Genomic DNA, 27,099 nt, shown 5'->3' with positions numbered 1-27,099 from the left:
CCTGTGTCTCCCTCTCTCTCCTGTCTCACCCTCCGGCTCTCGGACCTGTGACTCCAGCTGACTTGTCTCACATGTGAATCTCTCTCTCTCTCTCTCTCTCTCTCTCTCTCTCTCTCTCCCCTCTCTCTCTCTCCTCTCCCTCTCTCTCTCTCCCTCTCTCTCTCTCTGTGCGTCATGTCCTCGCCGGGCCGCTCCTCCTCCAGCTGAATGGGATCTCTGCGCCTCGGTGGCTCGGTTCGGAACCGCCGGGCTCTGACTCCTCCAGGACCTGTGAGCTTTTAACTCTGCGACCGCCTCATTTCACGGTTTGATCCCGAGTCCTGCACATTTGTTTCGGGGACCCGATCCGCAGAGAAGAGACGACGCCAGAGGAACCTCCTGGAACCCGCGCGTCAGGGTGAGTGAGTCCAACTTGTTCCAGCTCCTCGGCGACAGACATGCAGGAGCTGTGTGATGTTTCATATCAGCTGAGCATCTCTCTGAGGGTTCAGGGTTAAACCTCACTGGTCCTCCTGCTCTGGGTCTCACACACACACACATGTGCACATATACCTGCTCCTCTGGGGGGGTTTCTCACTTTTCACCTTCTCTTAAGAACATTCCCAGTATCTCCACCAGTAAAGTCAAAGCTTTGGTGAAACACACACTCGTGCACACACTGGACTTCACAGGCAACAAACACACACCTCAGATTGTGGAGAAACGCTTCCCTGAGGTCTGAGCCTTCACAGAACAAAGTGGAACCTGAACTTTGTCACTGGCTACCTGCTGCACACCTTTGTTTTCAGGACATGGACAGAACATTACTTTCTCTTTGCCTGAACCCCCTCACGTTGAGGACATGGCTGCCAGACTCAGTCTCTCCCACTCAACGTGACTCACAGGCCCAAGTGTTGACAGTCTGATAGAAAAGACCTGGCCTGCGTTGTGTAGAGTGTGTACTTGTCCTTGAACACACACACGTTCAGTCCATCTCCACCCATGTTGTCTGTGTCTCATTCATTGGCCTGTATACACTGTACACATCCGTCCTGACTGCTGGTCCAGGATCAGTAGTGGAGATGTGACCCTTCGCACACACACACACACACACACACACACACACAAGTGTTTGCTTTAACATTGTGCAAAACTTGTTTTCTTCCGTCTCTGTGATCCTTCCAGAGACACACTTCACTGCTTCTGAATGAAAACACAATTTGCTGTAGCAGTTGATTGTCAGTTTCGTGCATGAGACATAATCCTCCACAGATTCTGCCTGTTTTCCCTGAAGGAATTAGGATGTTTGGTAGCACACAGGCAAAAAAAAAACACATTATCCTCAATATCCTTAAATGTAATATTGAGCCAGTGACACAGGAACTGATGCAGATCGAGGATGAAGGGCGTGTGTGAGCTTTGTTTGTCTGTAAATCGTACGTTTCCCTCCTGCTCAGTTCACGCAGCAAAATGTTCTCAGGGAGATTTATGGTTGGGCGATAAAACGCTGTAAAGCCGAAGGACAACTGCTGCCAAGTTTCCCCCGGACCATTAGCATGCACTCTGCAGCAAACCAGCGGGTGAATGTGTTGGTGCGAGATGCTCGATTGTACTTTTCTGGACTGCCGGCTTTTCAGGCTCCGCGGAGAGGGAACCTAATGCTCCTTGGAATCCCATGAATGCAACTCCCAGTGAAAGCTGGGGATGTTTATGTCAGCCCCTGTGAGATCGCTGGAGAAGTGGCTCTCGAGGACAGAATTCCTGCTAATTGGCAACGTGGCTGTGGACTCATTGCCCCCCCCCCCTGGCTTTGTTCGCCCTTATAGTGGAGTGGTCTGTCTGTCAGGGTGATGCACTGGGCCTGGCATCAATGAGCCGCTTGTTTCCACAGCCCCTCGGAGAATCAGCGGCTTTAAGACAAAAAATCGCTTCCACTTCCCCCCCCTCCCAAAAAAATTGCCTTTGTGCACCTCATTGAGGAAGATGGATCGGAAGCGTTGAGCTGGAGAGAGACTGAGTTCATCATTTGATGGAGCGAGTGTCCCACTTTCCTTTAGGTCAGATGAGGACTAATTGGCATCGAGCTCCGAGGACATGCTGTAATTGTTTGTGATATAATAAAGAGGAAGCAGCTTATTGGCCGGATGAAGAGAAGTCAAAATAAAAGGCTGAACCAACTCCCTGATGGGGGATGACAGGATGATGCTCTAGTAGTGGCAGTAGTAATAGTAGTAGTGTGTCGCTTCTTTGTTGAAATAACCCACTATTCCCTTTTGGCTTTGCAGTACTTAACAAACAAAACACCTGTCTGATGCCAGCGTCGGCCTCTTCACTGAGCAAATGAGATGTGCGATATGCTCCAAAGGGAGAGAGAGACGGAGAGAGAGAGAGAGAGGGGGATTGTGTTCACGAAAGCGGGGCATGAGATTTGTGATGGCTTCCCGCTGACAAATGCCTTTTGAATTTTTTATGTGGCAGATACTAAACTTCTGTCGATTTGGCCCAGATTTGGTTCTAATTAGTGCCCGGCCACGTGCGAGGGCACATTCGAGCACGGGAACGTCGATGCCACCTGTTCTCTCACTCGTTCTTTCTTTCTTTCCTTCTCTCTCCTGTCCTCTGCGTTTGGTTTATGTGTCAGTGGCCTAGTTCTGTGTTTCTCTTCCGTGCAAATTCCACTTTAAAGCCGACGCTGTGTGGTATCACTGTCTTTGCTGGTGACCACAGGAGAGAACTGGAAGTATATACGGTTCAGACATTGAAACCACAAAGCCGTTCCAGTAAAGGAAGTTGAATGGCCGTGGATGCAGAACCGCAGCGCTCTGACATATCACTCCAGGCTCTATGCACGGGGGCCGTTTGAATGAAGCATCTGATGGTGGTTTGATAGAGACACACAGAGGAGGGCTTGTATCCTCCCAGGATCCCCGGCCACTTCCTGTCCCTGTGCTCTGGGAACGGGCCAGGGTGACACAGGCCACGCATCTCCGCTCAATCCACCCACTGTTGCCTGTGTGGAAAGGCGATCACTCTCACACCCTCATTCCCATCGCTCCGTGCACATCGCTGGTGACAGGAAAAGCGTCTGTGGCATTTAGAGAGATGCCTCTATGTGCGGCTTTGTGTAGGCGCAGCTGTGCGAGCCCCGCTCGGGATGATGAGATGCTGGGAAGAGCACATGCTGCTCGGAAACACGCGAGGCTCTCCATCCTCGGAGAATCACTCCCGTGTGTGTTGACATGGGAGTTTTTATGCAGATCATTTACTGGCAGAGATGAAACACAATCCAACCTCTGACCCGGCAGACTTATAAACTAAACCCAACCAGATAAAACAAATGTGTTTACGTGGGATTTCCTCGACAAAATCTGCATTAATGTGTGTGGACACACAATATGACGCTCCCCCCCGCCCCCAGATTGTCAGTATTCCTCTATTATATGTTTGATAAACTGAATGTTTTTATTGTCTGGAGGCTACAAACAAGCAATTTGAACATGCGTCTGGGGTTCGAGAATCAAGATGCCTTTTAAAGCAAACGATTAATTGAGGAAAATAACTAGTAGTTCAGTTCGATAATGACATTAATCATTATTTGCAGTTCGTACACACACGTACTTACTTTATCTGCCTGTCCTCCTGGTTTTCTTTAAAAAACTTAAAGAAAACACGGATCTCCCGGTGAATAATCGGTGACACACACGTAGGAGACACTGACGAAGACGTCTGGAGAGTTTGTGGGGATCAGAGCTGATGACAGTGTCTGTGTTTTAATACGTCACTTCCTGTCTCTGCCTGCTGCACCCGGCTGCTCCACCTCTCGCCTGAAGAACGTGGAGGATTTGTTGCTGTTGTGAACGCGTCTGTGCAGAAAAACCTCCCGCTGTGTTGTGCACGTGTTGAAAGGAAAACTCTGCGTGAACTCCGTAGCCAATTCTGCAGATTTTTCCCGCAGGTCATGTCTGAAAACGTCAAATGGAGGCTGCTAAAAAATGTACTTTTCCAAGTGATTTCTCACTTTTACATTTGGCTTCACAGCTCAGAGCCTCGTCTGGAGTCACTGGTGCTTCATCAGACACAAGCTCTTTCCTCCCAGAGGATGTTTAGCTGCAGCGAACACCTGATTTATTATGAATTTATAGTTTTATCAGGATATATCACTTCTTCTCTGTAGCTTTAGTCTCAGTTACCTCACTGATCTTTAATCAGACAATGACTTTTACCTGGTGCCCTGCAAACCTTCACCCTGGTGTCTCTTTCCTGGTGTGAGTACGGAGAAGATACGGAGCAGGGTCGTCCTCCTCTATCTCAGCTGTGGCAGTTCCGTGATCTTATGAAAGCTCCAACCAAACCAGCCGAGTCCTCTCTGCTCGCCGCTGATTGCTTCGCAGCCGGCGACTCGTTCACAGCTTCTCCGCCCCACTGAGAAGCATTTGAATATTAAAATCAGGACCTTCTGAACAAAGGGCTGGTTTAGAGGAGATGGAGGAAATCACTCCCATGTTTGAAGGGGCCTTGTCCTCCAATCTGTTATGGAAATGTCCTGGCAGGGAGCTGTTATGTTTTTGATGATGAAGCGTGACACATTTGATCTGCACAGTTGTAAAATTTGAATAGCAAACCCCGGTGGTGCCTCTATCTGCTGCTCTTATTTGTCTATCTCGGAGGAAGCCGGAGCCCGACACTGGGATGTTTGTGTCTTGTTCTCCTCAGTTTGAATTGGAGCTACAGAGATGTGGAGGCCACGCTGTTCCCCTGCTCTTTGAGTGTGGTTGTAAAATTTTCCTTAACACACTTTCCTTGTTGTGTTTAGTCCTCTGTCGTTGTTTGAGGACAACTGATAATCAGCTGCAGCATATGACGCTCTCAGCGTGCATTTCATTTTGCGTCGACGATAAACACAATCTGGTCGAGAGCATTTTCAAGAGCACGAGCTGCCACAGTGTGTGTGTGTGTCTGTGTGTGTCTGTGTGTGTGTGTTGCGACCTTGACTTGGTTTCTTGTTCTTACACCGTGTGGCTACTTTGACGCCGCGTTCCCTTTCTCTGAGAGGCGCTGATGGGAATGTGCCGGGGTGTTGCTCGGGGCATCTGAACGTCCCGGGCCGACGGTGTCTCTACCTGCTCCCCGCACATTCCTGCTTTGGGCTGTGTGAGCAGGAGAGGAGTTGAAACTCGCCTTGCCCTCCACTCTGCATTCCTCAGCCATGACTCGGCTCAGTCGCACTGTTGCAACAAACCTGGGAATGCCACAGTACACACACCTGGCTCACTTTCTCACATCGGAACATGTTTACGGGGTTGTATGTTCAGTGTCGCGCTGCTCAACTGCTCAAAAGCTTCGCATCGCCTCAGGTTCTCCAGTTGTTTTTGAAATGATTTCTCAGTTTACTCTGAACTTACAGCAAAAGAACAAATAAGCCAGAACGTGTCTGTTTGCGTGTTCTCTCTGTGCCGCGGTCCAAACACATGCAGCTTGGGTTAATTGGAGACTGTAAATTGGTGTGAATTGTCTCTACACGACGGCCCTGAGGAGCTGCCGACTTGTCCAGGCCCTGCCTCTTGCACAGCTGGGATTGGCTCCAGCCCCCCCCCCACAACCCTCCCAGGGATAAGCAGTATAGATAACTGCTGGATGGTTAACAACTGGATGTTTGAAAAGCAAAAGAAATCAAGGAATCTCTTTGCTGCAGCCAAACACACTTGTTCTCTCAGAAAGTTCATCCCAACACTTTTACAAACCAAAGCTCGTTGGAATTCAAGTTTGCCTCGTTCTTTTCATCTGATGTTATTTATTTAGCTTTTTGCATGAGCTTCTGAACAACTCTTCCTTTTGTCAGTTGCTTTTTCTGTCTTACCAAAATATTAGAAATATGCAGCACTACTTCCCGCGGTGCAGTATTGCCCCAGCAATTCTTCAGAGTTTACTGCGCTGCCTTTGTACAGACACGTACAGTACATAGTGTTTGTAGGTGACACCTGCAGGAACAGTTTGCATCACAACTGTCAGGGATTTAATTCACTGCACTGCTGCAGAAAAGCTGCAGATTAAACCACTACTTCCTCCCTGAACATCGTATTATTCTGAAATTAATTTGAACCGCTTTATTTTTTTATAAATATCCCAAACAGCCACAATTACTAAGTGCTTGACAGTGGGGGTGGGCTACAACATTTGACCTGTCGTGTCTCTGTTTTATTTAGTTTGCAGAACTGCTCCTCCATTCCTTACATACTGAATATATACAGTATATGTTCCCTGTGGGTCAGGCCTTAGATGTCAGAGCTGCATGGATTTCTCTCGCTGCCTGACTGTGCTGATGAGAAGTTAAACGGTGAAAGCCCTATAGGCTACTGAGGCACGGGGCTCATGGGAATCTGTGTGGCCTCGTGCAGATCAAGTCTTTGAAACGTGATGAGAAGAGGTGAATTTGAGGGTTCGCCATCACGCCACTCGACTGCACTGCGCTCGGAAGCAATAAAACGTAGGCTTGTCTGAAGCTGCATGTCTGGGATCCTTTGTCGTAGCGTTACCAATCAAATATTCCTTGTGTCAGATGCTTCTCGCAGCAGAGAGAGGGCGACGACCAGCTTGGAAAAGATGTTTCTCCTCCTCCTCACGTGACCTATGGCTGACACATCAGAGGAATGGAAATCCTTTATTTCCACCGTTTCCCTCTGGAAATCTCCTGAAAGGATTGGAGGAAGAATGGGGGAAAGAGCACGGATGGAGGGGAGGATAGAGCGAGTGTGAGGGAGTAAGACTTGGAGGGAATGGAGACGGGGGAGCCAAAGCTCTTGAGGATTATCTTTTCTTCTGCCTTCTCCCTCCATCTCGCCCGCTCTCCCTCTTTTCCATTTCTTGTTTGAACACATGACCACAGCTCATCAGTCTCAGTTGAACATAATGACCATATTTAGATGAGAGCAGCCGAGCCGGGGTAGAGCGAGAGAGAGAGAGAGAGAGAGAGGAGGATGTGAGGCTGACGTCTCGGTGAAGCCCAGAAGCAACACAACATAAGTCAGTGGAGCAGATCCCCCCACCCCACCCCAACACAGTAGTAAACCATTCTGTCTATTCTCTGTATTTAATGCAGCACAGAGGAACAATACGCGGATTCTCACACTATCCTCACAATCCGGTGAACACCCGGGGGTCCCTGTGCCGCAGCCACAGCACTGTGCATTCCTCAGATGCCTCAAATCTCCGTTTTACAGGAGGAGACATGGCTGCTGCTGCTGCTGCTGCTGCTGCTGCTGCCGCTTGACGTGTGTCTGTATCCATCACAGTGACAAGGAACAGCTGGGAGACCCTGGGCCATAAAACCAGGGCATGTGTTCCAACACAAGGTTCGTTTCATCACAGTTGGTTAATGCAGCGTTTGACATCACGCTCTCTCTCTCCTCCTTTTTTCAAACACGAATCGGTAAAATGTTTAATTGTGCAACGGTGAGGTTAGTGTCGCTGTTTTGTAACAAAGCTAATGAGCCGAGACAGGAGGTGAAGTCCCCCCCCGTGTGTGTCTCACTAAATCCGTCCCCGTCACGCCCGATCCAGGAAGGCTAGTCGAAGGTCTCAGTTAAATACGGTTGTTTTCCACTTCTACATCACAGACTGTACGTAAACATGGACGACGTGTCTCCACTTGCTCCCACTATCCAGAAATGAAACCATAATATCCCGGATACAAACGCTGGCACCTTGAGTCACTGATAGTTAGATTCTGGCATCGTTGCAGTATAGCAATCGGGGGATGGAGCCTCGTGGCGAGGTTCACACCGACACACGTGCTAAACCAATCACATCATGACGTTACGGGGAGATTAACATCTGAACATACATCAGTGTGATAAGACCTAAAACTAAAGAAACAATCTATGGAAATGATTTAAAGTGTATTTTGACTTTATTAGTTTGGTCCATGTCCTATCTGCTAACATGGAGGAGGCAGGGTTTATGACCTGAGCTGTCATGTCCACGTCCACTTTTATATACAATCCATGTTCTACAAGAACATAGATTCTATAAAATTATAAATAAATGATAAATTCTAGACCGATTGCGTCACAGCGGCGGGACTGTCCCAATTCGAAGGCTCCTACAAATGTGTCCTTCCACCCCCGAGCGACGGAGGCTCCCCCGGGTGGATCCTTCCCAGCCCAAAATATCCCATGATTCATTGTGTTGGAGGATGCAGTCGACGTCGGTCCTCCACAGGACGCGGCCGGTGAATTGAGAAGAAGGTGGGGAAAAAAAATGTATCTGGATCTGCTCCAAATGTACTGGGTTCTTAACTCCATGCTCTTTCATGGGAAAGGGTTCAGTCGTTTTTGAGTAATCCTGCTGACTAACAAACACAACTGTGACTCAGTCACCGACACAGTGAGTAAACTCACACACGTACAGGTACAGTCTTGCAGTCTGTGCTCTGACATGGTTTCCACAGTTATTTAGTCTGACAGGTCTGAGCTGTGTCAGTTTGGACAGTGAACGTTCACGTAACATGATGAGTTCCACAGAGACGTGGCTCCTCCAGGTTTAATCCCAGTGCTGCCGTTGGGCTCCAGTGTTTCCTTGTGGTTCTCTGAGGTAATGTTGGGGGGGGGGTGGAGCGGGTGGAGCTGGTTCCAGATGAGAAAAGATGGACACCAGCGTGTTGTCTTTCCTTTTTAATATACGGCTCCAGACAACAGGTGATTGGCCGTTTCCCTAATTTGTTTATGCTAAACTAAGCAAATCAAGTGTCGGCCTTTAATTGAACCGATCAGTCTTCTCTCACTCTAAAGAAAACCCTCTAATCTAGAAGTTTGTTTCCCTACATGTAGAACTCGACCTCCCTGAGGTGACTCGTCTGTTACGTGGCCACAGATCACCTCATCTAAAATGGCCCAGATATGTTCTTGCTGAGCCTCAATCCCAAAATAATTTCATGTGTGTCATACTCAGATTAGGAACAGGGGATAACAGAAAATCCATGAACCTGCAGTCGGTGCCAGCCGTGTGTTTGTTGTTTGGAAGTGGACACAAAAAAAAATAAAAAATTCCTCTCTAAGCGCCGGGTTTAAGACGGAGCGGCCAGCTGCTCAGCGCCGTGAGCCCGGAGATATTATATGATTTTACAGTTGGGTTGTAACACTGAGGCGCTTCTGGCAAACAAAAAGGTGGCGTGAACACACTGCAGGTCGCTTTTTATAGCAAAACATACCGTTGTGGAGAAACACACACACACACACACACACACACACACAGACACACACACAGTGAAAGGGCTCATAGCCTCTGATCCTATTATAGACGCCGAAGCAGTGCAGGCTCCTGAGAGACGGGAGAACATGATGTTTTTGTGGGAGTCCTCCTGCACTGTAACCAAAAAAACATCATCATGGAAAGAATGTTTTTTATTTTGTCAGGTGATCTCACCTTCTCTCTCCCTCGCACCCCCCACCCTCCCCCATCTCACATGTTTTCAGGAAGTGACACACACGGAGCGGTTGAGGCCTCGGCTAATCTTGCCTTTTCCTTCATCAGATAGGCATCCAGAGTTTTGGCCCAGAAAGTGTGTGTGTGCAACTATCTGTGCAGTTTGTTGGTTTGTGGAATGCTCGGAATCGGCTCCATGGCAACAGCCGGGCGCCGTCTATGTGTGTGTGTGTGCGTGTGTGCAGAGTGGTAAATATTGACTTCAACACCTCCCCATCCCTGTGTCTGTCCGCGACAGGAGCTCTGGAGGGGGCATCGGCACACACGCTTTATCCAGGACTCAGCAAAGTCCTCCCATCGGGGGGGCGTCTGTTTACCTTCAAGGCTCCGAACACAGAGGAGCTCTCTGGGGTCGCAGCCAATCCACTGCATTTGCACATGGAAACTGCCTCAACTCTGCTACAGATACAGATTCAGAGCCGCTAGAAAGGAGAAGACGAAACGCTGTTGGCGCTGTTTTAGTTTGAAAACTCCGAGGCTGCGTTTCAAACACACTATGACATGACCTCTCTGGAAGAAAACAACCTGCATTAGCCTTGAGTGCAAGAACGCAACACAGATAATCAGCTGCTGACCCTGTTGTCTTTGCTAACAGCTGTTGTTGTAAAATTTAACGATGATACAACCTGGCACGTGTACACTCAGTGCTCGTGAAAGGTCGTGTGATGTGTGTTAACATGAACAGGGGTTAAAACTGATACAGGGCCAAATCGCTTGTGAGACCGTTTTAGTTTGAAAACCTAAAACCTGGATGCAACTTGAGTCTGAGTATTTTAATTTAACGTGCACTACGTAGGGGAAGTACCAGCAGCTTTATGACGTCATCCCTGCTGTGTTACTTCTTTTTTTAATGACCAACCGACTGGTTAACGAAAGAGGAAGTGTGGATAGAAGCCTGAGCAGGCCCCCGTAGTCATGCCTGTTGAAGAGGAATCGAAAGAAGACGTCATTGACCTGCTCTCGTTGAGGGAACCAGCTTCACGAGGTACCTGCTGAGTATCGAGTTACCTAATCAAACTGTGGGACCTAACGGTAAAATGTTCTCTGTGCTCTCGGTGGAGATTATTTTTCCCACAAACGGATTTGTTGAGACAGGATCAGAGCTTGGCGGACGAGCAGCAGCAGCAGCAGCAGTCGTAGTGGTCGGACCGGTCTGTCCGGGCCTGTCATCGCAGCACCGTGTTGTTCGCAGGCCCCAGATGGAATGTCATCGCGGCGTTTGGCGAATACGATTAGAGAATAGATGATGATGATAATCTGGACAGAACAAGCGCGGCTGGATTATGCTGCGACTGGCGGCTGTTGACGCAGGAGCCAAAGCCCCGTTTCCCCCTCCCCGCAGTAATTACATAGAGAGCATTAAGATGAAGGAATACATGCACCGGGCTCATGTCGGGCTCACATGCACTCACTCACACAGGCAGAGGCACGTGCATGCATTGTAAACACACACACACACACACACACACACACACACACTAACTTTCTATCCCCTGAGCTAAATCAGTTGCTGTTGATTGTGAAACGCCGTTGGAACGAGGTTGTGATCAGTTGAGTCTGTTTGCATCATTCTGATTTAGACTATGAGCACAGCCCGTCCATTTATCCACACACACACACACACACACACACACACACACACACACACACACACACACACACACACACACACACACACATAATATCCATTTTAAACATTTGATGCCTGTTTATGCGAAAGCAATAAAAGCAGGATGTTATCTCCACCTGTTGGTCACTCAGCTGCATGTAAGAGGGTTTGCAGGGGAGGCCTGTTGGGACTAAAGCCCCTTTTCCACTGGTCGAAAAATACATCAACACCCGCTAACATCAGGCTTCTGTCTGCAATGTGAATGGAATCAAGCGGCAGTCACTCCCGGGTCAAACAACGCTGCAGTAGTCACGTCACGGATCTTTATCGGCAATGTCTGTGATGGAAACTGAGTGAACGCACTGATTGGGCGAGACAGCGAAGTGAGAGAACTTGAGTTTTTGGTTTCGAACGTGACGCACCAGGTTTCAAAACAGAACAAACTCCCCTACTAGCAATGGGAAAAGACTTAAATAACTAACAATCAGATATAGTATTAACTGTAATAACTGTTCAGTATAAGTGTAGTTCAGACTCTTTTCCCATGAATAAAGAAGCTGCAGATGACAATACATTGACAGAATATGTTAAATAATATAAAAATGTATATATACCCGGTATTTTTGGTGTATAAGAGGTATTTATCTGTCTCTGATTTGCATTTTTATTTGGATCTGCACCAAATTACACACCCTGACAGATATCAGTCCTTTTAACATGTTTTCCTGTTATTTTAAGAGAAATCAACAAAATCTAAAAAAGCTAAATCTCACAATGTTGAAGAGAGTGATGACAAATTCCTGGATCCACACCAAAAAAGATGTAATGGCCCATAACGCATCTTTCCATTAAGTTTCCTGGTAATCCATCCAGTAGATTAAGTGTAATTCTGCAAATACAATATAAAAACTCTTCATAACCAGGGATTAAAGCTTCTTGATGGAGTCGTGTGTCTCAGGAATCAGGTCAGAACTGGGCTGAAATCGTACAATGTGTTTCCAGCTCATCTCCTCAGGTGGCGTCCCAGAAAACCAACTTCCAAACTAATCCCACGTCGCTTGCACTCGGTGGTTATTCAACATTCATTTGCATGTGCGTTGACAGAAAGGAAAACTCTGTCATTGTGTTATTACACCTCGCTCATGTGACGCAAATACACAGTGTTAACACAACGGCCTCATTGTTGCGTTGATGGCATTACAGCCACAGCTTAATTGTGACCTTTAATCTGCAGCCTGAGGCGTTCACAGCCCCCGGGGTTAGAGTGAAGGTGGATTGTCAGGACGTGTGTTGGACCACGGGCCGGCAGCAGCGAGCACGGGGAGGCAGAGGGTCGACTGTCATCGCCGTGCGAGTCCGAACTCGCCTGCTCACGCAGCAGCGCTTCACCGGCTCCCTCACTATCACCACGGGTTTGCTTCAGCCTCGTTCTGGGGAATCTCTCATTAACACGGCACACAGAACATCTGAGGCCAGCTGGTTCCGGTTTGATGTTCACCACTGTTTGATCCTTGATCCACAAAAGATGAAGAGATTTTTAAAAAAATGTTTAAATGAGCCGGAGCACAGAAGAGTTCATTACAAAGCCGGTGTTGTCGGAGGGAAATGGACCCGAGTCGGGATCCTGCCCCGAGAAAAGAGTGAATGACACCGGCTCCGTTCTGTTGTTTCTCTTCAGGGGTCGTGATTGTTTTCTTTTCACGTTAAACGAAGAAAGCAGAAAACACAGGGCGGCGCAGCTTCCTGTGGGGTGAGGCAACAACACCGGCAGCAATATTAAAAGACTATTCCCATTTACCAAAGGCCCAGGAGACTTAAAGGATTTGGAATTCATTGCCAGATCTTATGCATAATTAAGCAAATCCCCCACCCACCTACCCAGCCACACCCCCGCCCCGCCTGAGGGATTTCCACGCAGCTCGTTACAGTACCTCAGTGCTACTGGGCCAGAATCATGCTCTCATTATCACTAGCTTCTGCAGATGATACACAAACACAACACACACACACAGACACACACAGACATGATTCCACTTTCACTCCTGCAATGCATGACAGTGTTTGGCTTCTTCACTCGATTTCCATATTTCCTACTGGCTGTTGGAGCTAAAACACGAGGAGCTGGCAGCCAGCGAGCCACAGGCCACTTCTGTGTCTGGTCTGTGCCGCCTGCTGGGAGCTGACAAAAGATGGCTTTGTTGGAAAGTGAGTGTGAAGAAAAAGCCAGAGTCTGTTTCATGTTCGCTCGGCTCTGTCTCTTCTCTTCTCCGGGAGTTTTTCACAGTATTTTGTCCGGGTGCAAAGTCTTGAGTTTGAGTATCAGGACCAATCCAGATGTGAGCCACTTCAGAGCCGGCCTTCTAGTGGCCCACATCTGGCAAACAGGAGCGCACATATGACAGGGAGGCTGTACGGGACAAATCTGGGCCAAAACAACATCGCTATGTCGGAATTCAAACGTGTAAAAGAGGGTGAAATGGTAAATCATGTCACAGAAACGGCTTCTGTGTGTTCTGTCCTCCTCATGTGTTATTTAATCTGTTATCTCACTGAGGCAACCTCCCTTTAAGTGAGAGTATTATCTGTGTGGATTACAGGGGGCAGCTTTCCCAGCAGCGACGACTGGAGAAGAGAGAGAGAGAGAGAGAGACACCCGTCATCTTTGTGTCTGCGTTAACCTGCCTGCACTGGTGCACTTACTGGGATGCGACCCCCCTTTATGCAGACGTGCCCCGAGGGGAAATATGGACTGTGCGTAGGCCCCCAATGACCCTCTTCACTTCCTCCCCCTCCCCCCCCCACACTCACTCGCTCATGATGCCAACCATGTGAACCCTCGTGTCGTGTTCCCCTCCTCTCCTCCTCTCGATCCCTCGCTGCATTGTGCATCGGGGAAGAACTGAGGCATTATCCCAAAAATGACAAGAACCAGTGACAGCGCCGCTAATTTCCCCCGTGCGTTTTTTTCCGAAGTGTGCTCCGCCTTGTGCCGCACATTTTCCACCATATGTCACCACATTGCACAGACTGTGATTACGCCTGTGTGTTGCAGCTCGTCTCTTATTGAGGATCTTTGACTCTTGTGACACGGGGCTCACCACAGAGGCCTCCAGGCCGCCCCAGCCTTACTGTTTTCAGTAAATTAGCATTTCCAGCGGACTCCCTGTGGCTATATCTCACCCCGATGATAGCACGGGCTGGACTCCCTAAATTATCCTTGGCTTAGTGTAATGATTCTGCTGCACTAAGCTGTGATTAGAGCTACTTCACGAGCCTGAGCAGGCCGGGAAGCTTCTGAAATCAAGAGGCCACAACAACCCGAAGCTGCCCTCTTCACCTCGCTCTGCTCTCATCGGGCCTCGCGGTTAATTGCTCCACGAGGATCATGGAACTGGATCAGCAGCTGCCAAATAGAGCCGCAATTAACGATTCATTATCAATTAATCCATTGGTTATTTCTGACCGTTGAAGTCACTGTTGAGTTTTGGAATTATCCCCCGACTCCGCTGCTCCGTGGAGCGTTCGAGCATCTTGCAGTTGCATTGTTTACATTTTGAAGGTGAATGTTTTTCGTTCTCTCTCGTGTTTCTCAGCGTTGTGAGCAGAGACATGAACAGTGATGTTGTTACAGTAACGTGACGTCTGAATCTTTTTTAGTTACCGACGCCCAGGAGGTTATGCTATCATCTGCGTTTTGTTTGTTTGTTATTAAACAGGTTTAACTACTTGACGGAGTATAATGAAACTCGGGAGAAGGATGCGGTTTCAGTTTTTATATTTTAATATGAGTCTGGAGCAGGGAGCTGATCCAAGAATGACGTTTTTTCATTTATGTGTATTTCCCAGAAAATAACTCACGGGTCCTGATGAGGCGTGTTTAGGAGACTGATATTAATGAGTGTGTGTGATATTTATGAGATCCAGGATCAATTAATGCATCGAGGATAATCAGCGACCCCTGGGGGGGGGGGGCGTGTTCTCCGAGTGCCTTTGTAGTTCAGCAAACGTTTCCTAATGCATTCAACACAACTACCTGTTCCATCGCCCCCATGTGGTCAAAACAAGCAATTAAAGCAGCTTTAATAGATTATTTGTTTATTTTATAAAAAGGTGGCATCTCCACAGATTTGAAGGCACTGAGTTCAGTTTGTTATTATTTTCCAAATGTCATATTTTGAGAAGTTTGGCTAAATGACAGTGTTCAGCTCCTGCATAAAGACTGAAGGGACGTTGGTTGTGAACTGGGTTTGGTTTGAAGCTTCACGGCACTTAACTCATCTTTAAATGATCGGTGTGAATAAAGCCAAAAGAACGACTACGACACCACAGAATGCTGAGACATTTCATTTCCCTGCCTGTGCATCTGTGTCTGACCATGTGTGTGTGTGTGTGTGTGTGTGTGTGTGTGTGTGTGTGTGTGTGTGTGTGTGTGTGTGTGTGTGTGTGTGTGTGTGTGTGTGTGTGTGTGTGTGTGTGTGTGTGTGTGTGTGTGTGTGTGTGTGTGTGTGTGTGCGCGCTCTGCTGGTGGCAGCGTGGTGAAGCTGATCTCATGTTTGCGTTGAAACCAAAGAGCGGCAGCTGCTCCCCGGTCTTTGGGCTCGTTTGGCTTCATGTGGGCGACATAACTGTGTGTCTCCGTGGATTTAGAGCCTCGGTCTCCAGCCCGTCTCTGGTTTCTGCATCTGGCATGTGGCAGCCGGGGGAATCTTTCCAGAGAATGTATTGTAATAAAATGACATAAGAAAACAAGTCTATTTTATGTCAATGATGTCATTTATCGAATGTGTCTTCTTTTTTGTCTCTGTCCTCGATTCCACAGGCCTTGGCCATGGGGGGATCCAAGAGTAAGCCCAAGGTTTCAGGCCAGCGGCCCCACAGCCTCGATGGCAACCTCAACTGCGGAGGAGGCGCTGGTGGCCACCACTCCAACTCCAATCAACCGTCCCTGGCACCCAACCGTGGCTCCGCGATGGACGGAGGTCTCAGTGGCAATCCGTCCACGGCCAATAATGCAGAGATGGCCCTGTTCGGCGGAGTGGACAATAACAGCGTCACGGCTCCGAACAGAATCACACTGGCAGGTTCGCTTGGTTTGTTGTTAGAACTCCATGCTCTGCACGTGTGGTCGGCAGTTCTCTGATTCCTTCTTCCTCCCTCCAGGAGGTGTGACGACCTTCGTGGCGTTGTACGACTACGAGTCTCGAACGGCCTCAGATCTGTCGTTCAAGAAGGGCGAGCGTCTCCAGATCGTCAACAACACGTAAGGAAAATACTGAAAACCATCACACATTCCCTCCGTATTACTCCCTCCGCCGTTTGTCTCACACTCATGGAAACACAAACAAATTAGCTCAGTATCACTTTTTTCCTACACACACACACACACACACACACACACACACACACACACACAGATGATGAAGAGTTATTACCAGTGGTGGAGTAAGTACTAAAAGTAAGTAGTATTAACTGTGTCTACTGTATATTCTGTTCAATATAAATGTAGTTGAGACAGATGACAAAAATGAACTCAAATAAGTGTAAAAGTACCTTTTAACTTTTATAATACAGCAAAAGTACTTGTTTTTAAATATACTTAAAGTATTTTAAGTAAAAGTACTTGTTGAGTGCGTCTTCATTACCTGTGATACCACTGCTGCAGGGGGCGGAGTCTACTGATACCTACTCGCTCTGATTGGGTCAGTGGATAAATTCCCCTCTTGTTACTGATTACTTTAAAAAACATGTTACATGTACATGTGACTCAATGCTTTTTAAAAGAAGTAGTGCAGTAGAAAGTACAGATATTTGCAGATATGTGTTGTGGAGTAAAAGGGGAAAGTACCTGGGAAGTAAAACTAGTTCAGTAAAGTACAGATGAATAGGAAAAGTACATGATTACAGTAAATGTAATGTGTTCCGCTCCACCACTGGTGACCACACACACTGTTTGTTCTGCTGTCTGAATCACTGCTCCGCTGCCTGGACAGTCACGGCTCAGCAAAGCTTGACTTCTCTCTATTTTCCTCCTTCATTCACAAAAAAGCTTCCCTGAGACAGTTTACGTCTCACTGCTCCGTCTCACCTCAGCAAGTCCAGCTCACCGCGGGACGACCGTCCCTCAATAAACAAACCAAACCCAGATATGCTTGTTTTCCTCAGTGAATCAATGGGGGGTGCAGTGGACCGTGCGATGTGGCGCTGCACCCCGAGAGCCGCTCGCCCACTAACAAACTACTGACCTAGAAGGCAGCGGAGAACAATAGTGGATTATCGCTGCATCTGGCCCCTCAGGCCCCTCAGGCCCAAGACCTGGATCCTTATTGGGTCACGTGAACCCAGAATCCAGGAAACAGCTCTGATTAGTTAGCAGGTTATCACAGTTCTGATTGGTCCAGTTGAATGTATGAATAAAGCCGTGCGCAGTGACCTGATTGGCTTTTGTTATGATAATATCGTGTCTCCTGCTATTTACCTCATTATCGTCCCTCCACTGTAGAGCCCGACCGACATAAAGTCTGGGGGCCAGAACCGAGAGGGAGTAGAAATATTTCTGATACCGTTAATATCTGCTGATGTATTTTTTTATATATAAAAAACAAATCAAGATATGTATATTTAAATTGAGAAGCCAAAAACCCTAAAAGCGCCACCTAGTGTCCAATCATACACGGTGGGAAAATCCCACATTAAGATAAACTAACAAATTTCAGATTCTGAAATATCAGCTGATATATTGTTTGATATATTAAAAAAGATTTTCAATTAGTCTTAAGATGTCATTGTTATTATATTATTGTCAAGACAAAGAAATTAGATTGAGGCTTGAGATTTGACAGTTTAACCATAAACTTTATTACAAACAACTACAATGAAAAAGGAAATACAACTAAATATATAGAACCTGAATTAAGAATATACATTTTAGTATAAGTATAAATGTGGCGCCTCTCATTTCCCATGAGACACTGCAGAGACGTTTAATCTTCCATGTGGGTAATTTTCATTTCTGTGCTGGTTTATAGTGAAAAGCTTTAGTTTTCCTTTATTCAGCTGGATTTGCGAGTTGTTTATTATAAATTCCAGTCTCCTTAAGCCTTATGTGTCAATAAGGAGAATAAATGTCGCACGGCCGTTACAACTAATTACAGCTTCAATAAACCTACGTGACAAAAAAACAAGGTTTCCACTACGACTCGAGGTTAAACTTTGAAATGAATAAATCAGGACTCGTAGTTTTTTATTGTGTGACTCTGTGTGCTGTTGTGTCACTGCTCACAACTTGCTCTCTGTATTAACCACCTTCTCTTTCACCACTTCCCCCTCATCTTCTTCCTCTTTTTCCATTTCTCCGTCACAAACCGTTAATTTCAGGAGGAAGGTGAACTGCAGGTTTGTGAAGCTCCTCTTTGTGAACGTGCTGCTTTTGTGTGTGTGTGTGTGTGTCTGTGCTGCGTCACCTGAAGCATTTACCTGTGCACTGTAACACCACTTCACTAGCGAGAGGCACACATCCACCGTAACTCTGCCCCGGCCCCATTATCCCATAGTGCAGTGGGGGAGCTGGTTTGGAGCCCTGCAGCGCTGCAATCGATTCAGGTCAACTCACCTTAAAACAAATCCTAACTTTACTCTCAGTGCTGCACGGCTGCATCACCTCCCGATGAAGCCTAGGATACGAGCACCATCCCTCCCCGGCCTCATACCCACATGAATGTGTGTCTTTGTGTATAATTACAAAAACTTCCAATATGTTTTCAACACTTGGGCTCATATTTATCAAGCTTCTCCAGGAGCCACGACTCCATTTGAGTCGTTGTAGTGGTTTTCGCTCACAAACACAAAGTGGCTGTTTAGTGGTTCACATCACTCTGCGTTCACCGGGAGACACTTGATAAACACCGGCCCTGAGAAACTGGTGAGCACCGTGTTAATTTGTGTTTGGGGCGTGTGTGTGTGTCTGTGTGACGAGCCTCGGTGAAGCTGTGTGTTGTCTCATGGTTGCAGAGAAGGCGACTGGTGGCTGGCGCGCTCCCTGACCACTGGAGAGAGCGGTTACATCCCCAGCAATTACGTGGCTCCGTCCGACTCCATCCAGGCAGAAGAGTAAAGCCCTTCATTTATTTTCTCCCTGACTCTGTCACTTTTATCTGTTTTTTTTTTCACCAAGTGCATGAAGGAATTAACGCTCAAATGTTGGATTCTGGTGAATTTTTCCTTTTGTCGCCATGTGAATTTGCTTTCTTGCTGAGAGTTAGACTACATCTATTCTGTTCTGGCTCCTAATCAGTTTTATTCCCTGTCTAATAACACGCCGGAAAACATGCATCATGTATCAGAAGATCATTACAGCTCAATTTGAATATAGATCTTTAGACAGGGAGCCGTTGAAACTCACTCATAAAAACATTATATCTTATATTTGTTTTAATCAACACAAAACCTGAAGTAAAAAACGACAATGTGAGGCTTAGCAAGCAAATACCCTACATATTATAATGATAATAGTTATATTAATGCTATTAAAGAATTTATTTTTTAGCAGAAAACAGTGTTAAAACTAATCAATAGATGTAATATAGAAAGTCATGCAGCTGCCCTTACAGCGCCCCCTAGTGCCCGGTCATACATGTACATGCCAAACTAAGATATCAACCTCCTGCCCTGTAGCATCATATCTACCGTCCAAGTTTCAGCAAGAAAGCAAAGTACTGCACAGTATTTTTCCCAAAAAGCTGAAGTATTCCCTGAAATGTACTGCTGTTGACTTCTCTCTGCTTCTGGGGGGCGTGCACTGGTCTCTGCACGCTCGCCTGCTCTCAAACTCACCAACTAACTGTTTTTATTACACGTGTTCGTTCCTCACTGTTTCCTCCTGCTGCCGCAGTCACCTCAGACTCACTCTCGAGTCCAGGTAAGCAGCTGCCGATCTGCAGGCCTATGAACTGCATGTGCATTGGCTTCAGACTGAACTTCACCAGCTCACCCTCTCTTCGTCACTTCTTCTCTGTCCCCTCCTCCTCCCCTCGTCTTCATCTTCGTACCTTCACCATCCCGTTTCCCGCGTGTGCCATGTTTTTTCCAGGTGGTACTTTGGCAAAATCACCCGCCGCGACTCGGAGCGCCTGCTGCTGAGTCTAGAGAACAGGAGAGGGACCTTCCTGGTGAGAGAGAGCGAGACCACCAAAGGTAAGAGAGCAGACCCTGAGATCAAGCTCTGACCAAACTCTGTCCATGCATGTGTTGGTCCTCGACTGTAAAGGTTTGCATCGCTGCTTCACATCTGGATTCTCTCTGTGTGGGGTTTGCATATTCCCCATGTCCAGGTACTCTGGTTTCCTCTCACATCCAGAGACACTCAGCTCAGGTTCATCTGCAAATGCACGGACGATAGGGTTCAGGCTTTCTCTGGAGTTTGTCTTTCACATACGCAGAACGCAGCAGGAGAAGTCAGACGCGTTCAGATGAAGTGTCGAGCAGCAGGAGGCAGAACATGACGGTTCAATTCCAATCTCATGTTTTTGTTTACATCACATCAACACAGGTCGTCAGGCGAAATCACAGAAAGCTCTAAAATCGTAACATCTTCATCAGCTTATTCTACATGTACGACTCCTCTTCCTCATCCTGAGATATTTGTATTCTTTTTGTTTTTCAGTTTTGCGTCTGTGGTAAATTTTCCGGACTTTATCCAGAGTTTGAACGAGGGGAACTTCACAACAACTGACTTGCACATTTGCGCAAAATTTCTTTCGTTAGGTGAATCTATTCTTTAACAGGATCTGAGGAGTGTTATGACTTTTGACATTTTCTCTCAATAACCCATGAGGGTTTTTTTAAACTGTTTGTCTTTAAAACAGAAAATGTGTTTGTAATGGTGAAACCTCTCCGGACCTGGAGGAGCTGAGATTCACTCTGATCCACTAAAGAACATCTTGTCCTGGAAACGTGTAACAAAAGAAAATACACTTTATTTATACAGCACTTACTCCCGATGCTTTTTTAAAAATATTAGATATTAAATATTGAGATCTCAACATGAAGCACAGTTTGAATTCCCTGACACGTCTCACTAAAAATTCACCAAACACCCTGCTGTTCAGTGTCGTCCCCACTGTGTCGTGCAGATGCAGAAAGGTTGGATGTTCCACTCTTCTTCTGCAAATGCTGCGGAAAAAACACAGTCCACGTGGGATTCACTGGCTCTGTGTGTGTGTGTGTGTGTGTGTGTGTCTGTGTGTGTGTGTGTGTGTGTGTGTGTGTGTGTGTGATGTGCGTCCAAGTGCACGTTACAGGATTGCGGGGAGATGTTATATTTAACCTCTGCACGGACCGAGACAAAGGGACAAGGTGCAGATGGATGCAGGGAAACGCAGGAGCTGGGTGAGGAGGAGAGGTAGTGGCAGGGTGAGGCAGACAGAATTAGGTCAGTGTGGAGCTGAGGCTGAACAACCACAGGCCAAATCACCCAGTTTATACATTAAGAGGGGGGGGGGGGGTAGGGAGGCCATGCCCGCGGCTGCTGTTCACCGCGGTTCTCCACTTGACTGACGCCTCCCTCTGGTGGCGTGACGAGCAAATCGTCCTGAAGACATTCTCTCTGTATCCAGGCCAGTGGTTTTTATCATGATTTCATTCCCCAGTGGTTCTCAAGCTTCTGCACGTCACGGACCACTGAGCGGATTCATTTAAACCCCGGACCCCCGTCTAACGAGATGTTAACTGTGGGATGTTTTATTGAGCGTCGTCAGGAGCAAAAGAGTCAAACATTATGTCTAATGGATGAAACTAATGGTCTAATAAATGATTCCCCTTTTCCCGGGGACCCTCTCTGGGACACTTGGGGGTCCCTGGTCTCCACTTTGAGGGTTTTAGAGGGGGTGGGGGGGCTGGAGCTGAATCTAAGGACCAACGTAATAAAAACAAACCGTTTAATCTCACACTCAAACCTACGATCAATTAGGAGTCTCCAATTAACCTGCATGTTGTTGGACTGTGGGAGGAAGCTGGAAAACAAACAACACAAACATGGGAGGAACATGCAAACTCCACACGACTGAGCCGGGATTTGAACATTTTCTTTTGTGACACTAAAACAATAACTGTCATCCAGGCCACATGATAACTCACACAGTGTTGTATCTGCTGTGAACCTCCCCAGGGGCCTTCTGTCTGTCTGTGTTGGACTACGATAACACCAAAGGGCTGAACGTGAAGCACTACAAGATCCGGAAGCTGGACAGCGGCGGCTACTACATCACGTCCCGCACGCAGTTCAGCAACCTGCAGCAGCTCGTCAACCACTACCGCAGTGAGTCCGCCACGCGTGTGTCTGTCTGTCCGTCTGTACGAGTAGATTTTCTGTTTCTTGGACACTTGGATTTCTGTTATTTTAACCACCCACCCCGTCGTCTTCTCGTGTCCCCCAGAGCACGCCGACGGGCTGTGTCACAGTCTGTCGGACATCTGTCCCGTGCTGAAGCCTCAGACTCAGGGACTGGCCAAGGACGCCTGGGAGATCCCCAGAGATTCGCTCCATCTCGACCTGAAGCTTGGACAGGGCTGCTTCGGAGAGGTGTGGATGGGTGAGTGTGTTTCTGTCTTCAGCCTGACGAGGGACGGCGGCAGCAGAGGTTCCTGTTCCTCCTCCTGAGGCTCAAAACACACGATGTGCTCTTTTAAAGTATTACTGTTAAAAGTGAAGAGGTTCCTTGTTTTAAATTCTTTGCCAAACTGTTAAATTCCTCAATACTTCACTTACAGTAGATGTGTTTTGTGAAATGGGATTTCAGTCGATCTATAGAATATTAACTAATTTAGTTTTGCGTTCATGACTTTATGTTAAAGGTTAATTTACTCAGTCAGGGAGGTTTTGTATTCGTCTGTGTTTGTTTGTTTGTTTGTTTGTTTGTTTGTTTGTTTGTTAGCATGATTACACAAAAACTCTAGAACCGGTTTTAATCAGATTTTGTGACGTGGTGGAACTTGAGCCCATTGCATCACTGTCAAGGCCCAGAACTATTTGCTTTCAACAAATTTTATAAAATACCAATGAGGGAAGGAAGCAGCTACTGAACAGCTTCATATAAAACTCTGAAGTATTTCCTCACAATATTCCTCTGCCAAGAAGGTCGTGTATGAAGCAGGATCAAGAATTTCTAAACCAATTTCCATGAAATTCTGTGGAAGGGTGGAACATGAGTCAAGAGACAAGTTGGTGCAGATCCTGGATCAGGGGATAGATCCAGGAGTTTCTTTCACTTTCCTTCACGTTCTACGACATTTGCAGACACAGCAGAAACACGCTGTGTCTCTGTAAGATATCAGATAAGAGAGAACAAATTAATTACAACTGGTGTGTCATGTGGGGGAGCATTTTCCAGCCTGCACTATAATTTAGTGCCGGGATTTTCTTCATTATCTTTAACACTAGCGAGATGGGGCGTGAACCTCGGTGAAGGAATGCCCCCGCTGATCTCTCCTCTGTTGTTTGAGATGTCACACTCATAACTGATGACTCTGTTTTGTTTTTCTTATTTCACATCAGGAACGTGGAACGGCACAACACGTGTGGCGATCAAGACCTTGAAGACCGGCACCATGTCCCCGGAGGCGTTCCTCATGGAGGCTCAGGTCATGAAGAAGCTGAGGCACGAGAAGCTGGTGCAGCTCTACGCGGTCGTGTCCGAGGAGCCCATCTACATCGTCACCGAGTACATGGTGCAAGGTCAGCGTCGGCCAAACCACCGGGGTGTATAGTTAAACTGATTGAGAAGTGAAAGGAAGACGACACGTGCAGAGATGAACCTGCTCGGTGGAGGTTTACCAGAAACACTGAGAAACCTGAACGACTGGAATGATTTGTTTGTGTTACTTGAGCTTTACTGTGTTTTAAAGTCTGGAAAGATATTTGAGAAATGTCAAAACGTGCCAACATTTGAAACCTTTGATTGCTCACAGGCAGCTTACTGGATTTCCTGAAGGGCGACATGGGTAAGATGCTCCGCCTCCCCCAGCTGGTGGACATGGCCTCACAGGTCAGTGGCAGAAAAACGTGAATCCGCTAAAAACATGTGTCCTCGCTCTGTGTCGTCATTAAACGCCTCCTCCTCCTCAGATCGCTTCGGGAATGGCTTACGTGGAGAGGATGAACTACGTGCACAGGGACCTCCGAGCTGCCAACATCCTGGTGGGAGATAACCTGGTTTGTAAAGTGGCCGACTTTGGTCTGGCTCGCCTCATTGAAGACAATGAATACACCGCCAGGCAAGGTAAGACCACGAGGGGGCGCTATGGAGCTTACAGCGTTTGTTTTAGTTACACATAAATGCAGCACAGTGGTTTGTGACCATTTGTCGAATTAATAAGTGTGTGTGAGCGTGTGTGTTTGTTTGTGTGTGTAGTCGAGGTATTTACTCGTGTTGTGGGGGGATAGATAAAACATATATGATATATGAATAAATATATGTAACCTCCGGAAACTTTATGATGAATCCAGTCGATGTGACGTTTCGTCTCAGTCTCCGCTTCAATGATTTAATCTTAACCTGCTGGTGAACTCGTCCTCTCGCAGGCGCCAAGTTTCCCATCAAGTGGACGGCCCCGGAGGCGGCTCTCTACGGCCGCTTCACCATCAAATCTGACGTCTGGTCATTTGGCGTCCTGCTGACAGAACTGGCCACCAAAGGCCGAGTGCCCTACCCAGGCAAGGAGAACTTCTTTTCTCTTGTCTCACAGCGTAAAGAGGAATCAGTCTATATAAGCAATCACATGGTTCACACTGTGACTGCGTGTTTCCCTCTGCCCTCCCAGGGATGGTGAACCGGGAGGTGCTGGACCAGGTGGAGCGTGGCTACCGCATGCCGTGCCCGGCCGAGTGCCCCGAGTCCATGCACGAGCTGATGCTGACCTGCTGGAGGAAAGAGGCGGAGGAGAGGCCCACCTTCGAGTACCTGCAGGGCTTCCTGGAGGATTACTTCACCTCCACGGAGCCTCAGTACCAGCCGGGGGAGAACCTGTAACCGGGGCCCAACACGGACGAGTGCATGTGTCATGCATGTGCAAAACCGAGCATGTGCATCTGCTTTGGAGTGCATGGACAAATACTGTATGTGTGAGTGTGTACGTGTGTGTGTGCAGAAGGCCGACAGACGTCAGGGAACAATCTATCAAACAATCAGCATCGTTCACTTCCTGCATCGCCGCACGTCACCTAAAGGAGGGGCTGTTTTCAAAGGAAGGGACTAAACTGTGGTATTATTTAGATTTTCTTATACAGTGCATTGTTTGTCAATCAACTCTATACAACCGAGCAGCTCTTTCTACCTTCTCCTGTGTGTGTGTGTGTGTGTAAGTTGATGATCACCTGAACCTGACTGATCTTGTAGTTTCACCGGTTTCAACACTGGCGAATGGCGGCGGCCACGAGAGACTGAGAGACGGGCCGAACTGACTTTGGATGCAAGTGTCCTGCTGGAGGCTCCGCTACAGGATTATTTTATGGGATGAATTAGAGCTGTCGTCTTCCAGTTTTGCCACTTTGGGATGTTTGGGATGTACAATAGATTTTCCAGGATTATTTTTTTGATAATGTTGTTGTTGGAGATCCTTCGACTGCTGTGAGATTGTGACCGAGGCGGACGCGCTTGATTCCCGTCTAACTCGCCAATCGGGTAAATTCCTTCTGTCGCTGTGACCAACAAGCCAACGGCTCGACACAAAGAAGAGGCCGAGGCTGCGTCTCTATTTTCTAAACGTGACTTTTGCTACTGATCACAAAGAGTTTTGCTGCAAGGATTTTTTTTTTTTGTGCCAATGAGAATCTCTTTTGTACTAATTGTATTTTACTACTCTGAACATTTCTTGCAACGAAAATTCCGGGACGTGTCTGCAGAAAGTCCACGGCACCGGCTGGCTCTCCAGCGTGGTTTCATTTTGTTTTTTCTTCGAGGATTGAAATTAAAAACTTCTTTCACGCCTCCTTTTTCATTTCTGACGTTTCTGAATATGAAGATTTGCAGTCGTACACTGGAGATACATGTTGTTTATGTTTCTGGTCATAACTTCCTCCAGCCTGCAGGGACAAAACCACATCTGACCATAAACAGCATGTAAAGCAAATGAATTGGCCTCTTGAAACTTAAATGTAAATATCTTGTTTTTTTTGTGTATATATATCACCTTATAATTTATTCCTTTGGAAATAACCCAGATTATTTTATCGTTCATGGTACTTTTATGGGTTGAATAACATCTGACGGTAAAGATATGAGATGAATATATTCTAGAAAAACTTCTACGTTACAGGTATGTTTTTCTGTGCATGTATTTCTGTAAACTTATCTGGGTTGTACATTTTGAACATGACCATTTTCCACGATTGCACCTTTCTTGAAGAAAATCACTTTTCGTTTTTTTTTTGCCAGAATCCCCGACCGTCTACCAGCACTAATCTTTCCCACGATGCAATCTACTCCTCCGATGTTTACACGCTGATAATCTTCAAATCATGTCGGCGCTGCTGCAGCGTTTCTGTCTGTGCACCTGATCGATGTGTGTGTGTGTGTGTGTGTGTGTGCGTGCGCTTCCATGGGTCAAACGTTATGATTTTATCAAGCACTTCTGCTGACGATGAAATAACTTCAGAGTACGTGACAAGTGGAAGGAGCTTGATATCTGTGTCGTGTGGTTGTGTGTGTGGGGGGTGCAGTGGATGCATTTATTTGCATGGGTGTGGTCAGGTTGTCTGGCGTCCTGCTCTTGCACGTAGGCTGCAGGTCAAAGGGTCACGTCGTGTGCGTGTGCAGCCGTGCTCACAAAGCCAAGGACATTTTCCTGCCGGGGGTTCCGTGGGTCTTCTCTCTGGCTATGCATATATTTTTTTAAAAATCTGTGATATTACTATATAAATATATATAAACTCTTTTCTACTGTATTCTCTGGGAGCTTTCAGATTAAAAGCTCCTCAGTAAATCTTACCGAATACTGTTGAAATTTGAACGGCTGTTTGAATAAATTTGTATATTACCAGA

At 47.0% G+C, this 27,099-nt stretch overlaps 1 protein-coding gene across 4 annotated transcripts; it reads left to right on the top strand.

Annotated features, from left to right (window-relative positions):
- src (v-src avian sarcoma (Schmidt-Ruppin A-2) viral oncogene homolog) lies at positions 1-27,099 on the top strand. 4 transcript variants are annotated; one of them, XM_035158772.2, is made up of 14 exons: positions 1-397; positions 15,888-16,149; positions 16,229-16,328; positions 18,443-18,460; positions 19,076-19,174; positions 19,956-19,982; positions 20,154-20,257; positions 22,230-22,379; positions 22,498-22,653; positions 23,616-23,795; positions 24,029-24,105; positions 24,186-24,339; positions 24,642-24,773; positions 24,881-27,099. In XM_035158772.2, the coding sequence occupies exons 2-14, from the start codon at positions 15,897-15,899 to the stop codon at positions 25,087-25,089; spliced, it is 1,659 nt and encodes a 552-aa protein (XP_035014663.1). In that variant the 5' UTR covers positions 1-397; positions 15,888-15,896; the 3' UTR covers positions 25,090-27,099. The 4 variants fall into 4 exon arrangements, with proteins under 4 accessions (XP_035014663.1, XP_035014666.1, XP_035014667.1 ...); XM_035158775.2 differs by lacking the exon at positions 19,956-19,982 and having other exon boundaries at positions 2-397; XM_035158776.2 differs by lacking the exons at positions 18,443-18,460; positions 19,956-19,982 and having other exon boundaries at positions 2-397.

Source organism: Hippoglossus stenolepis, chromosome 6 (genome assembly GCF_022539355.2).
Source record: "Hippoglossus stenolepis isolate QCI-W04-F060 chromosome 6, HSTE1.2, whole genome shotgun sequence".
Lineage (NCBI taxonomy): Eukaryota > Metazoa > Chordata > Actinopteri > Pleuronectiformes > Pleuronectidae > Hippoglossus > Hippoglossus stenolepis.
This window is presented reverse-complemented; position numbering and strand designations above follow the sequence as displayed.